We start from the raw sequence: 14,635 nt of genomic DNA, 5'->3' as shown, positions 1-14,635 counted from the left end.
TGGAGAGAAGAACACTGAATAATGTGTCTGGTGAAGAGTACTCTTGAATTCCCAGATCATTTAAGTGAGTACAAAGAAAAAGTAACTTTAAAATCTACTCCCTACCCAAAACACACAGTACTGCCCCTCCATCCAAAGGCAATGATCTCTTTACCAACTCCCTCTCTAAAAAGAATCCTGAACATATCTGCCTGATTAAGCTGAAATGGAATCATTTTGTATTTTGGGGAAAATGTTGAGGTTTATTTCACTCAAAAAGAAAAAAGGTATACGAAGTTTGGCTAGATTAGTCCAACGTTAATGTGAGATTACGCATTCTTTATGCTGAATATAAAGAACTAACAACTACGGTAACAACTTACAGCCCCAGAAAACAACTAAGGTCCATTTTGGATTTTCGTCTTAGGCTACTAAAGATTTGACTTGCAACTTTGTCAACACTAAGATATAAAAGGCTTCTCTGTCCAATCCAATCCTATATAATGTTAAGACATAAAAAGCTTCAGCAGAACAAGATCTGCTTTTAAAAAGTTCTCTGCAGAACTCTCTTTCACAAAACCAAATTTGCTTCTGTTTTCCTTCCTGCCCCCCCCCCAATTCTCTCAGTCTGATACTCTTCAATCATGATTAAAAGGCATTTATCAGTGTCTCCCTGACAAATGTTCCTACTTATTCTTTTCAGAAGCTGGCAATGATGTCTGTATCTTGCTTGATGTTTTGTATTGGACTAATTATCATGATAAGAAAACCACTGCCACATTTTGTTGCACTACAAATACCATCCTGCAGGATGCATCAGGTATTTGTGAATAACCAGGTAGGTAGGACAAAGGGGTTCAGTAGTGCTGGTTTCCCAAACTCATTCATTCTGTCCCAGTATTCTACCTGGAAACAGCACGGACTTTAGCTGGCAACACAGAGCATATCTGCTATCATTCATATGCTGGAACTGTCATGAATATGTCACAAAACATGGAATTTATCCATATGCTTGAAATTCAGTCAAATATGTCTAAAAAAAGAGATAAAAACTGTCACACAAGCAAGCAAAGATTAAAAATTCATTACTTTAAAATAAAAGAGCTTCAGGACTGTTCAGCACTGCTGAACACTTCAGGAGTGAACTCCTTCAGACTTGCAGTTTCTTAATGTGAACACAAGATAAGGGGTAGCCGCCACAGATTTATTCTTAGATGTCAATAGCGAGCCTGAACTGTGACAAGACATCAAAATCAGCAGTGATAGACAAACAGCAGTGCCAGTGGTGTCCTGGCTGCTGAAGCGTGTATGTGGATGCAGCACCTGTGGCTATCAGGGCAGTAAAAAAAACAGAAATAGAGTTTCTGTCCCTTCTTCGATTCAAGAAACATTTGACCTGATATATGGTATTACCCTTCTCCAGACTAATTCTTCACTACTTGTTCGTGTCCCTAAGGCACTTATAATGTTACCTAACCTTGTCAGCTAGAGTAAAAACCACAACCTGACATGACAGCCAGTGAGACTGACACTTCACTGGAGTAGCCCACTACAAGCAGTAAGTGACCACGTGCTAGATCCCAGGAAGCTTGAGGCTTCAGCTCCAGCTTGTGGCATCAAAGGGCTGGCACTCAGGAGGTGTAACAGACCAAAGGGAAGAAAGGAAAATCTACATCTTTCACTTCTTGACTCTTTTATCCTGGATGACATGAGCAGCCATTAAAGGAGGTGGAATGCGTCATACCAGGCTGTCCTCATCTAGGTCAATGCATAAAACAAAGCGTCAAATGTGGGGAAGACAGTGAAAAGAGTAACGTGGCAGGCTTTTCCACCACTCCTGTCACCCTCTGAACACAGAAGAATGTAACAGACATTGCAATTTGTTTCCTCAACCGAGCGAGCTAAATTCCTCTTTCAGATAACCTGAATCATCACTGGCCAACAGTAATATAGCATCTACTAAATTCTGTCCAGGTTTGGAAAGAGAAAGAAAATCCAGAGCCAACTAATGAAACTGTTGTCAGCATTCTCCTTGGGTTCATGGGCTTTATTGAATAGACTTATAAATCTCTGGATTTGCAGGGCTTCTGAAAGGTTCTTTGCCATTTAGCTGAAGCATGTCTTTCCTTTCTGGTACTATGGGCAGGAGTTTGAATTTCTGGGAATTGCTTCTCAGTTCCTAAAACACGGATGAATCAAGGAGCAAGAATCAACCTGATGTGTCTCAGATGTGAAGAAGTTATTTGCATGACATGATCCACTTCCTAGTATCACAGGAGCATTTTCACCTAACAGAATTGCTGGTAACATGGAGACCTGGGACAGGGAGAGTGCTCTTGATCACTCCTGCTCTCTTTTGCTGCTGCTGTTTCTCTGGCCCGTATGAGTTAGTGTTGAATGGGTGCCAGGAAGTGTTTGGTAGCTGGATGAAGGGAATTGTATATTCTACTCAAGACCTTCATGAGGTTACTGTATAAAAGCAGCCATTGGGAAAAGCTTTCGGAGCTAAAAAATTGGAAATGTCTGAAGGCTGTTCTCTGCATGCGGATGGGTTACAAGAAAATGGGATTCAAGTATCTTTGAAACAGAAAGTGTTGGTGCCACAGAAGCCATAACGCAACACAGCAAGTCCCAGTCCTGTTGCCCTCAACTGTCATCGGATTCCTGCTGTCACCAAGGCGCACTGAACCTCCTGGTTTGTGACTAACCCATCTGCCCATGGTTCTCCACTCAAGCCAAACTCACTCCTGCTGGCTCTCAGCTAGCAACCCGGAACAAACCCATGGAGACTAGAGAAATGAATCATTTTACCCAATACATGAAGCCTTCACACACCTTCACATTTAGATGACTCTTACCTCTTTCTGGTGATACTTTATTGCTACCTTTAGCTTTGCCAAATCATGACATTTTTGGGGATCCAGCTCTTCGCTTTGATCATCTCTGTGATTGAGAATGATCTCCAATTCTCGGGAACTCCGTGCTTGATCCAAAAGGTCCTTAGCAAAACGCTTGCACTGCTGTGAAAGCTCTTCATATTCAGCCTTGAACTCATTTTCCACTTTGCTGAGTTCTTTCAGCTCCCAGCCCAGTCGGAAGGCTGTCAAGATGGGGTCCTCGCTTGATAAGGCAATCAACGAAGGGCTGGCTAAGGCTTTGTAGATGTTCAGCCTTGACCTGGAATGCCTCAGGCTGTCCACCTCTGAACTGGAGACACATTCTACACAGTTGCATCTGATCTGGTGTGGGCGTGGAATTGTTACCCGTCTTTGGACAAGCAGTTTGATGATTTCATAGTTGTTGGTGTGAGCCGCCAGCATTATTGGGGTGATATCTGGAGTGAATTCTGAAAACTGGGTGTCCATCATCAAGGTTGGAACCTATATAAAGGGATAAACCATGGTCACATTTCATGTGGAACAGCAGAAATCAGATGTCCCTCCTTCCTACTTTTGAAGTGATGTCATAACAAAACCAGAGTTTTTGTAATACCCTTTGTTCTTTAAATCCTATTGTATCCATGCACACACACACTGCTATTCTGGCAAAACCATTTTCCCTCAAATCATGCCTGTCTGCCTCCTGAGCAGGAACCTGTGACCATTCAGTTCCCAGTTTGGTCTAAAAGTCAATCACATCCCCATCTGAATGCTTTATATGTGAACCTGTTTCAAAACAGGTATCGGTTCATATACCGAAAGGCAGAACAAAAGGCCCAGTTAATTACACAAAAAGAAAGGCAAGTCTACAGAAGAGTGAACACTGAATAGATTTCTGCAACTATCATTATTTTCATTATGTATCTGCATTAGCAGGCCAAGAATCTGCTCATAGCAGGCCCTACACAAACCAAACCAAACTCTGGTCTGCAGTTGAGCAAAGCTCTTCCTCACCTTTTCCTTACTGTTTTTATCTGAATATACTTTTCAGTGGAAGGATACATTACATAATTGCCCTCAGAATAGATTTGTTTTTTTTTAAAATGGGTTTGAAAAAATTTAAATGTAAAATTAATGAGCCATAGTCCACTACAAATAAGACACTCCAGGGTGTGCATTATGCAGCTACTGTTGCACTTCTCAAAAGATGAGCTTAATGCACACCCTGTTGTGTCTTATTACTATATGCAGAGTGCAAAATTAGACCAAAATGCTCTTACATCCCAAGCACACAGTGTGTCTCCATTTGCAGCACAGGCAGCTCTTTTTGTTGTGTGTTAATCATCACTCAAGCGTACTGTACTTCGTGTGCCCACCACTCTTGCCCTGGCAGTTGGCATCCTGCTGCTCAAGGGGTGATTGTGGGTTTTGGTGAACAGTAGGCCTGCTTCCCCTTGCAAATGTCAAAGGCGTTTCAGAGAAACTATCGTCAAAGAGTCCTAATGACAGGAAACATTACTCAGTCTGTAAAAATCCAAAAGTAAAGGAGCGATAAAGTAGATGAAGTAACCAGTTAGAAAACCTTCCGTAGGATATACCTAAGACTGGTTGTGAAACAGAGAACCTCGAAGGACTGAATCTGAGTTCCCTGGGAGTTAAGTGCCTCTATAGCACTAAACAGCTAAAGACTCCTGGGCTACAGTTGATTGATAAAACTCTACGTGACGCAGCTGACAGCAGGACAGGGCCTGTTCACAACACACAACACTCTCCCAAAGGTTGGCAGCACACTGAGATGCTGGGTCATTTACTGCAGCACGGCTCACGGGGTGGCTCAAGGTATTTTTGGGAATAGTGCAAGTCTGCTACGCTGGATGCAGCACACGAGGAGTTAAATCTCTGGCAGCCTACAGACACACAGGTGTGAAGAGGCTTTGCTAACCAGGCTGGTTCCTACAGAGGCAGCCAGGAGGGAACCTATAAATAAGGCTCATAGGGAAACAGAAAGCATGCTAGTGAGGATTTGCTGTGGGTCATGGAGGGTTTGGTGTCTCCTTGTAAGGTTGGTTAAATGTATTTTAAGATATCTAGTAAAAAACACCTGAAAGCAGCCCTCTTTGTAAGGTCTTTGACTTTCTTTTCCTTTGCTTAGCTTGTTTAGGTAGTTTGTTAAATGTCAAGAGAAAGGTGTGAGCTTTTCTTTTTCTCTCTCTCTTAGAAACATTTTTTTTTAAGCTTTGATGCATTTATCTTTTTTTTCCCTTCCTTTTTCAGTCAGTCACTGGCTGCTGTATTCAGCGCCTTTGCCTCAAAGGAAGAGTGCTTCCCCCCTCTATCACTCCTATTACTATCATCTTGTTGTTCTATATGGAAGTTATAGTACCCAGGGCTGCGAATAGGATTTTCAGCTTCACACAGATGAGGTATTCATGTTGCTCAGAATATGAAATGGGCACTTGCAGACAAGGCAGTAATGTTACAGGTGGGGATAGTGCTAATCTTGTCCGCCTCTGTCTATTCCTCAGGCTTTCTAGATCTGGATCTAGGACGTTCGGAATGGTTGTCCCATGGCTTGGGATCAAATCGGAGGTATCTATCAAGTGATCTCCCATCCCTTATTCTGGCTCATATCACAAGTCCTCACCCCCAAAATGGAGCACTACTTTGTTAGGTCTCAGATGGCTGCTGTGTGGAAGGCATGTTTTCCTGGGCAGATTGCAGCACTTTTAATACAAACCACCAAAACACAGAACAGGAATATCGTGAATAGTGGCTGCTGTGGCCTCTCTCTTTTCTATGCCTGGCTGATCCAAAGACCATGCATTGGCTAAAAATGGTATGTCCTCTGGTGAATATTTTTGTTGTCTTCTTGCACAGCATTTTGATAACCTGCATCTTAACAAACTGTCTTGTTTTAAAGATGGGGCTATGCAAAGCAAGCCTTTGCTCTGAAGGCTGTATTCTACGTATTATCACTGGAGGGGTAGCAGAGATTACTGTACATTGCTGATGTTCCTCTTGCACTGCTCTGACAGGTTGAGTTAATGTTTAGATCAGCTTCTTCTATGTTTTGGGTTAACTTACAGTGATGGAAGCAGAAAAGGAATACATTATTCTACCCCAAGGGCTCTGCTAAGCTCTTCCAAGGTTATTTTCATTAAGTGACCTGAATAACAAATTCTTTTCCATTAACCTCATCACCTGACACACAAGCTGTTAAGCTGAGTCCTTCAGAACCTTATTGTCACTGTTTGCATAGGAGCATGTGCCTTGCCCATATTTCATCTTGGAAATGTTTGCCTAAGAAATTAAGGCTACCATTAACAACAAGTGATTGAATGCTTGTTACCATCTTTCTAGACTTAATCCTCATAAAGGTAGGCTGCTTACCACTGTACTGCCACTTCTCTAAACGATACTGCAGTGAGTGAAAAATCTCCTTTATTTAAAAACAAAAAAAAAGGGGGAGCAAGCTTAATTCATTAGAGGAGAAGAAAATGCAGGATTATCTCACATAAAAGCACTGTTTAGTATAGCTAAGATCTCTTCTGAATGGAAAAACAAGTTTTCCAGTAAATACTGCACTGCTGGAAAGAAGTTCTGGATAGGAGCAGGAATCTCTGCTTGTGGTTAGTAACTAGTACAGTGTAAGAGGAGCAGAACTACAGAGCAAAATAAAACTGGCACTGAACACCCAATGGCCTTGTAGGTCTTTTAGATGTTTTAATCTAGTCTGGTATATGAGTGCCCTTGGAGCACATCCTCCGGTTTAGTCTTGTGTTAAAGCAATCCAGCTCAAGTGCTCTGAGACTGCTCAGCAACGCAAACCAAAGAACAGTAAATGGGGAGGTTAAGGAGATACATCTCAAAAGCATGCTCCTCAACCAAACTGAAAGACTAATATGAATGCATCCTTTGCCTTGTACAGACCATGGAAGCTAATACCCAGGTTCAAACACTTGAAAATTTCAAAGCAAGCTGTAGTGTTTCTATGGCATCTGTCACCTATCTATGCATATAAAAAAGGACAACTAGATGAAAAAAAGCTGTTCTGCAGCAAAGGAACTTGCCAGTCGAGTGCAAAATCTTGAATTCTGAGGAAAGAGCCTGGCTCGGTCTAATGATTATCTGGGGTGATTTTCTGTTTCTATCTCTGCATCTTACACTTTTCTGCCCCTCTGTGTTGACAGTCCTCCTGATTATGGTCTGGCAACCCTACTAGACACTAATCTCCCTTCAGGTCTCTCCTCAGTGTTCACCTTTACCGGTACGCACAGCTGCAGTCTCCCCAGACAGCCCTTCTGTGCCTCAGACCTGAACTGAAAAAAGAGTATCTAGAAAGTAAACCACTAAATCCTTTACTTTCTTCATTTTGTTAATCAATAATTGTAAGCTTCTTGGGTCAGAGGCAGTCTAAATACAGATCCTGCCTAGCATTGAGAATGCTGCCGCTTTTGCTTGTAAATAACTAATAATACTTTTACCTGTTACAGGTACAATTGCCACATTTTCAAGCCATCTGCATTCCATAAACTAGCACCTCACCTGGACTGGTGTAATAAATTGTAAGCATAACTATGACAAATTGTAAATATATTAATCTGCATTATATTCAGCTTGCCTAACTTTTTGATACAACTATGTGTTATAAAAGATTTTCCAATTGCCAAAACAATGTTTTACTAAACAAAACAAACTCATGCCAACTCACTAGAAAACTTCAAATGTAACACTTAGAGAAATGGAAGCTTGTGTAACTTACTGAGCAAGGATTTCCTATTTCTAGTTTGTTTTTCTGCATGCAGCCCTATGGGGGAAGTGCATATGCCATCCACAAGCATGGCAACAGGCACAGCCAATTTCTGTCATTCTAACATGAAGATTTTGTACTACATCAATTTAGCGCAAGGCTCAGCAGTCAAAGGAGCTTTAGCAGTGACTGTTATTTTGTTCAGAATCGCAGTCCTGTGGTACTTCTAGCTGCAGCTCTATAAATAGAGAATGAGAGACAGAGTCAGTGTTGCTAGACTGCAGATCAGCCATCTTACCAGCAAAAGGCCTTAAAAAACCCCAACATATTGTGACTGGCATGACCAACTGAATCCTGCTCCTTGCCTAAACCCATAAACAAATTCTTTCACTGGCAGGACCCCATGGGCATTTGTTTCCTTATGTGGGACTCTGGAAAAATGTGACATGCTTTTATAAATTTAAGCATTCATTTTAGATGATGCAGTGGTGCTGCTTTCAATAACTGAGTATCTTAATCACAGATGCCTTGAGAGACATCTTGTACCGGAGCGATGACAGTATCTATATTAATAGGAAGGTTGTTTTTCTCTAAAGAGCAGTTCATTGAATGAAATGATGTAATTAGGTTAATGAAATATAATGATCAACAGAAACTGATAACAAAAAAGTAAGGTACTTTAAGGGCTTTTGTGCTGGTAATGAACAAGTTTGTAACTCTGGCATAAAGCACACATGGTTGTAGATGTACTTTTGGGCAAGCTCTGCTGTTATTGAAGTATTCCAGTGATTTCAATACAGCTGTCCCAGAATATCCAGCTGAAGAAAAGTATCCGTCTGGTTTAAAATCTGTGCAGTGACTTACATGCTTGTAAAGCCAAATAAAGTCTCTGCCCCTCAGACTGATACTGCAAAACAGAGAAAATTACTACCTTTTAGTGCCTCGTGGCAAGTCAAATGCTGATACGAGGTTACTAGATGGTACATATTAACACTGAAATAGGGATCTCTGAATAAAAAATAGCATGACATAATGCATTACTACTGAAATCATGTGAAAAATTAGGTTTGTGATACTTGCATAACCAAACTTTTTTCTCTGCAACCAATAAACAAAAGCAAAATACGTTAATCCAGATAGTTCTACCCTAGATTCTTCAAGTTTTGATTTGGCTTCTTATCCATGTGTTTAAAAATGGAGGTAGGCCCAAGAGATTATTTTTCAGAGCTAAACTGAAACCTAGTGCATTTGAGAGTGGCAGAACTGCATCAGACTGTGTGTTCAGCCATGTGTTTAGGAAATGCAGAACAGCCAGAAAGATTGTCAAAAGATGTCACCATTTGTGGTTGATGCTACATAATAACTTCTCTTCTGCTGGGCATTAAAAAAGAGGAATCAAGAGAAGCCTTCAGAAGGAAAGGATTTTGCCAATAAGCATTTAAATGGCCTATGGCAACTTATTGCAGACAGAGCACTCTCACCTCTAAGCCACTCTCCCTTTCTCATGCAGGTGCAGGAAATAAGATGAAGCACTTGATGATGAAATGAAGGAAAAGTGTGCTCAGTGTGGAGTTTATTCTCCAAGTCACAGAGGGACACTGTTGAAGAGTCAGGTTGTGTTTGAACCTCTTGTATTTAAATGAAGAGCAGTCTCTGAGGTCTGCTTTGCCCTGAATTCATGTGTCTTGCCTCAGCTAAGAACTACTGAATCCAGCAGGAAGAGGGCCTAGCAAGTGCCTACCGTTGTTGAGAGAAGTAAGACCATTGTTGTGGCATGAGCAATTGCACCCTCTCCTGGTTATGACTTCTCATCTGTGCAAGAATGGTTGAGAAGTTCATTGTAGTCACAATTTACATGTTATGTCACATTATCTCTATGATATGACCAACTATCAAATGAATCTTGGTTTTATCATATGCTTACATATGATAAACCTATCTGAATAATGACACTTGTCCAGTGAAAACAAACAAGGGATAAAAGTTCAGTACTGGTACAAATCCAGACATTAATGAAGCTGCTAGAGAAGAAGTGGCATAAGTGACATCAGAACGTGGCTCACAGCATGTTATGGATCTACCAAAGCCTTGCCAAAATGCAGAGATTGCCTGGCTGTTTGCTAGATCTGGTTCCTGAGACCCTCTGACACCAACTCAGGTGTAAGTCTAGCATTGCTGACATGAGAGTAAATTGAATAGTCTCATCAAGTTTGGACAGACAGACTAATTCATATATGCCTGAAGCTGGGTTTTTTTCCCCATTTGTTCATTTTTTTACCTTTCTTCATTAGTGTTTTAAGACTTATCGTGTGGTAGTAGCCGTTGATTTGAGTAAAAACAAAGACTAAACCCTAACATTTTTAATGTTGCTTTTAAATTTGGAAGTGAATTTTGTAGAAGAGATTACTTAATCCAGTCCCGTAAATTTCTTAACTACACTAAAGGCCTTGGAATGATATTTTTTAATTTTATGTGTAAGCTTTCCTCTGACCCCAAACATACTGAAACAGACAGTCCATGGAGAAATTTGCAGGCTCTGTCTTCAGGGTAATCTTTGATTTATTACAGCTACTCTTTTTCTAATGTTTTCCAGGATTTATTCTGGCAGGGAAGAGTTGTCCAGCTTTTTAATACATTTTATCTGGTGTCTCTATTTTCTATTCTGACTTAGTGGTAACAAGGACAAGATGTGCTAATATAGGCTAATAATCATGCTATCTATAGCCTTTTGTGTCATCTTTGTACATAAAATGTCCCTATTTCCTGTAATTTATTACTGTGTGTGGATGAGAGATGTTTCATTAAGTTTAGGTGAGGTAATATGTTGCTAACAGGGCTTGAAAAGGGAGGGCTTTTTGCTTGGGAGAGGTGGGGTTGTGTTCCTATTCAATCACATTCCTTTAAAAAAAAAAAAACATCTGATTCAATCATAAGACAACATCACAGAGAGGAATGACTGCATCTGGTGCCAGCCCAGTGCTGTCTGATGTTGCACAAAACACATCTTGATGCTCACAAAGCAGGAGGCTGCATTTCTCCTCATTTTGACTACTAAGCTGTGCTTTTGGCATTGTTGTTATACTAGCCACGAAGACACTGTGGCTTCTGAAAAGACCCCCGAGTTTGTGATAGCAAAGAAAAGACAATCTAGACAGGTGGTAGGGTCTCACATGAGAAGAAAATCTGTGTGGTTGTGATCCTCCTTTATTACCACTTAAGCAGTGACTTCCTTTGTTATTTCTAATGCTAGATAGTTCAAAACATCTTGCTAATGATACGCTCCTCATGCTTCAGAGACTGCCCCTAACTCATCATCTGTCTGCCTGAAGAGTATTTAAGTGGAGCACACAAGCCTGCTCTTGCCGCCATGAATTAAGTACCAATGATGCATGTGATCCTCTGCTTCTTGCAGGCTTGCGTGGTTTTCCAACATGTCCTCCCAAGGCAATGACAGAGCACAGATCTTGGATTACGGTGTTCCCTTGCTGTAGCATTGCGGAGAGGAGTGGGGAGAATACTGTTCTCAGTCAATGCCTTTTTGATCCACCCCACCTCTCTTGTTGCCACCAAAAGACTGCCCACCACAGGGTTAAGCAAGCCATAAAGGTGGCATTCTACTTTGCAAACCCAAGCACAGCTCTATTCAACAGCCAGGTAAGGAGTAGGGGACTCCTACTAAACCATCCTGCAATTCTTTATAGATCCCAGACCTTTGTTTCAGAGGAGCCTGTAATGTCTTAGGCTCAGTTTTCCCATACAGACATGCTTCCCTTGGAAAATATCTTGCAACTGTTGCACCAGGCAGATTCTCCTGCATATTCTAGCAGTGAATCTAGCTAGCCATGTCAAAAGCCCCTTCTGGGTTTCAGAAGTCACGTAGACCAGAGGTAAAAGCATGTATTGTGTGATGTCAGAGGGCTGATGTAAGGGAGCTGCTGATGCTTAACTGGGGCTTATGAGCAAAGGGTGGTGAGTAAACTAGGCACAATCCTGGGTAGGTAAGGAAATATGTTTTTTTGAAACTTAACACCTTAACAGGTAACTTAACAGATCTACAGAGAGAACCAAAGTTTATTTGTGCAGGAACACAAACAGGATTTTTTTTCCCCTTCAAATAGTTTGTTACAGGCAGTCCGCCCAGCTGAATCCCATGTACCCATCACTCCTGACTGAAAAGACATTGTACAGTGTGCAGAATGCAGACAAGTGCTAAGATCACTCCCACAAATTAATAAAAATAATTCCCTGGGAAGCATCTCATATAAGGGCTCATTCCTGTCTTCTCCACCTATTTGTTAAATTACAAGCATGACATGTTTGTGCATGCTGTGATGCAGTTCTTGGCCTGACCCTACCAGCTCCCCTAGGAACTAATAACAGACTTCATGTTGGCCCAGGAGAAGGAGCCAGTGACTTATTTGCCACTGTCTGATGTCTGGTAGTTGGCACTGCAGCCTGCAAGCCCTAGCCCTGATGCCACTCATTAGGCCTATGCGATATATCACCCGAGTTCTTTGTTTTGCCTCACTTCTCATAGATTCAAGATTATTTGGGGAGCAAGGCAGTGGAGAGGGAGGAAAGAAATTCCAAGTTAAATATAATCATTAGCTGAAGCTGAAGTGGTCTTAGATTTCTCTGTTTAGTTTAATTAGATGGAATTCATTTTGAATGAAGCCGCCAATGTCAAAGGTATGTTAACTATAGCTGTGAATTATTACTGCATCGATAAAAATAATGAAAAGCTTGGATGCTAGCAGAGCCATTAGGCTTTGGAGCAGTAACAGCCGGTTTTCTGTTTTCAGACACAATCTTTCTTCCCTTACAGTGCCTTTCAAATATTTTCAAACTTGTGGCCAGTTTTTCTCAACTGCTTCTATTCTTCAGAAGCTGCTCTTGCTCAGAGTGTATCTAACCAGGTTCAGCCTTCCCTTTTCACTTTGGACCTTTCATATTAACATGGAAATGGCTGGTTTGAGTCATACCAAAGGGCACAATATCTGTACTGAGTCATACCAATCAGCCTGTTACAGTGCTCAACAGCAAGAACTCAGTGAGAACAGGTCATGCCTATTGACTTGATAGAGATGCCCAGGTTTCAGCAACACTTTCCTGAATTAGCTGAACTTTTTAAACTCAAGGAAGAACACAAATACTGCTGGTATGCCATGGTTAACACTGCAGAGGACTACAGAGATCCGCTTGCACTTAGGGCTTGCTTTGATCACTTTATTGTACTTCACACCTTTGTAAACACTCCATGCTTGCTGGCCCCAGCCTTGCCTGTGATGTTCCAGAAAAAGACAGTGCATGCACCCAGAATATCTGTTACCATCATGTAGGCAAGACTTCTTTGTTCAGCCTGTATGTGTGTGATCTTCCCACATCCATCCTCAGCTTGTAGGTTAGGAGTTAGTGGTGCAACACTTAGCAATTTTAGCTGGGAAGTCCACAAGTCTCTCCTTCACCTCTACAAGAAACATAAACCTTTCACTGAAGGAGACGAGATAGTATTTCTCACAGCTACAAACCCCAGATCCTCTGTTCCTGTCGCAGGGTACCTCTGTGCACTTTGCCTGCAGGTGAGACTGATCCACAGTGACCACTTTCAGCCAGGGCATGAGGAGCACCAGCTGCTTCTAAAACTCTTCTTTCAAATTACCTGCAGAATCTAGCTTTTATGTCATGAGATATCTGACAACTCCTCTCCTTCTGACTTAAGTCCTGTCAGTGATGGTACAGGGCTGACACTGCTTGTAATGAGCTTGTATATCTAAGTAAGTATCAGCAAGTCTGCAGAAATCAAGTACTGTTGGTGGTAAGAGCTAAACTTTGCACTGGACTCTGCATATAAGACAAAGAACCCTATGTGAGTAGGAAAATTAAGCTAAACCATATTATATCAAGAAAAGTTATTGGATTTGGGCAAGAATAAAATGGTTTAATGCCACATATAATTTCTGGTTCATAAAAGATTGTCTCTAGGCTATGGATCTATATTTACACAAAGATTAAGGCAGATTTTCACTCATCAGCTCATCTGAAAGAGGATTTTTGAGGTGAAATTTTAAGTTCGCTAAAACTATGAAGTGCAGCAACCTTCCACTAGCAGATATCTGAGGATTAGCAACTAAGACTGAAAACTTGCCTTTTATTCTCCACAGTTTCCTCTTCACAACCATATTCTTCCAAGGTTTATTTCTGTAAAGCTCCTTCGTTTTGAAGACACATGGATAGGTATCTGTTGAGATCTCATTGATTCAGAAGGCCTTTGGACCATCGAAACAAACTGAATCAGTCATAAATACTGAGATCCCTTTTCTTATTCTCATTGTTGAGGAATCGCAGTTGTAGTCCCATCTGTGAACCAGATTAATTTGGAGACATCTGCCATGAGCAAATTGCTAATTTTGGCAGATACCAGAGAGATGCTAGTATCATCCTCATGTAAACATTTGATGTCAGCTCTGATTGTTGTGAAGAAAACAGCTATCTATAAAGGTGCTTATGGCTACACCAAGAACATGTAGTAATTCAGATGTCTGAGCGCAGCTTCTTAAAGAACGGAAGGAGGGCTCAGCAGTCAGTACAGACTGTGTCTGGTGCGCTGCAAACACATCCACTGTAGCTAGGCAAAAAATGACGTGAGATCTGTGCAAACAGAGCACTACCCTGCGAGCTGTGATGCATGTTTAGTGGAGAACTGGGACTGCTTCACAGAATTCACACAAGAGGCTATTAAGAAAATGCCCCTGAAGACTTCACCTGGAGTCAAAGGGAGAATTTGTACTGATTTCAGTGGGCTTCAAAATGTCTGGAAATACAACTATTATTAATGACAAGTTGAAAGTGAATCAAATATGTAGAAAAATGTGAATTTTCAGACATATATTTCCTGTTCTGTGCTGATGCAGTTCAGGTGCAGATTCCAGCCTGGCTTAAAACATAACTCACTGTATTGGTTTTTGTATAATAAAAAAATTTGATACAACTTTTAGGAAAAAAAACCCACCCAAAACTCAAAGGTCGA

General features: G+C 41.2%; 1 protein-coding gene across 1 annotated transcript in view; it reads right to left on the bottom strand.

Moving 5' to 3' along the window:
* The window catches only part of TRPC5 (transient receptor potential cation channel subfamily C member 5), a gene marked incomplete at both ends in the record, with an annotated part of 65,167 nt that overhangs the window by 45,458 nt on the left and 5,074 nt on the right, over positions 1-14,635 (bottom strand). Inside the window, one exon of the mRNA XM_082004324.1 lies at positions 2,838-3,359. Within this exon, the coding sequence (XP_081860450.1) occupies positions 2,838-3,359 (522 nt within the window). The remainder of the gene's footprint in view (positions 1-2,837; positions 3,360-14,635) is intronic.

This window comes from Phaethon aethereus, assembly GCF_964289735.1.
Source record: "Phaethon aethereus genome assembly, chromosome: 10".
In the NCBI taxonomy this organism is placed as follows: Eukaryota; Metazoa; Chordata; class Aves; order Phaethontiformes; family Phaethontidae; genus Phaethon; species Phaethon aethereus.
This window is presented reverse-complemented; position numbering and strand designations above follow the sequence as displayed.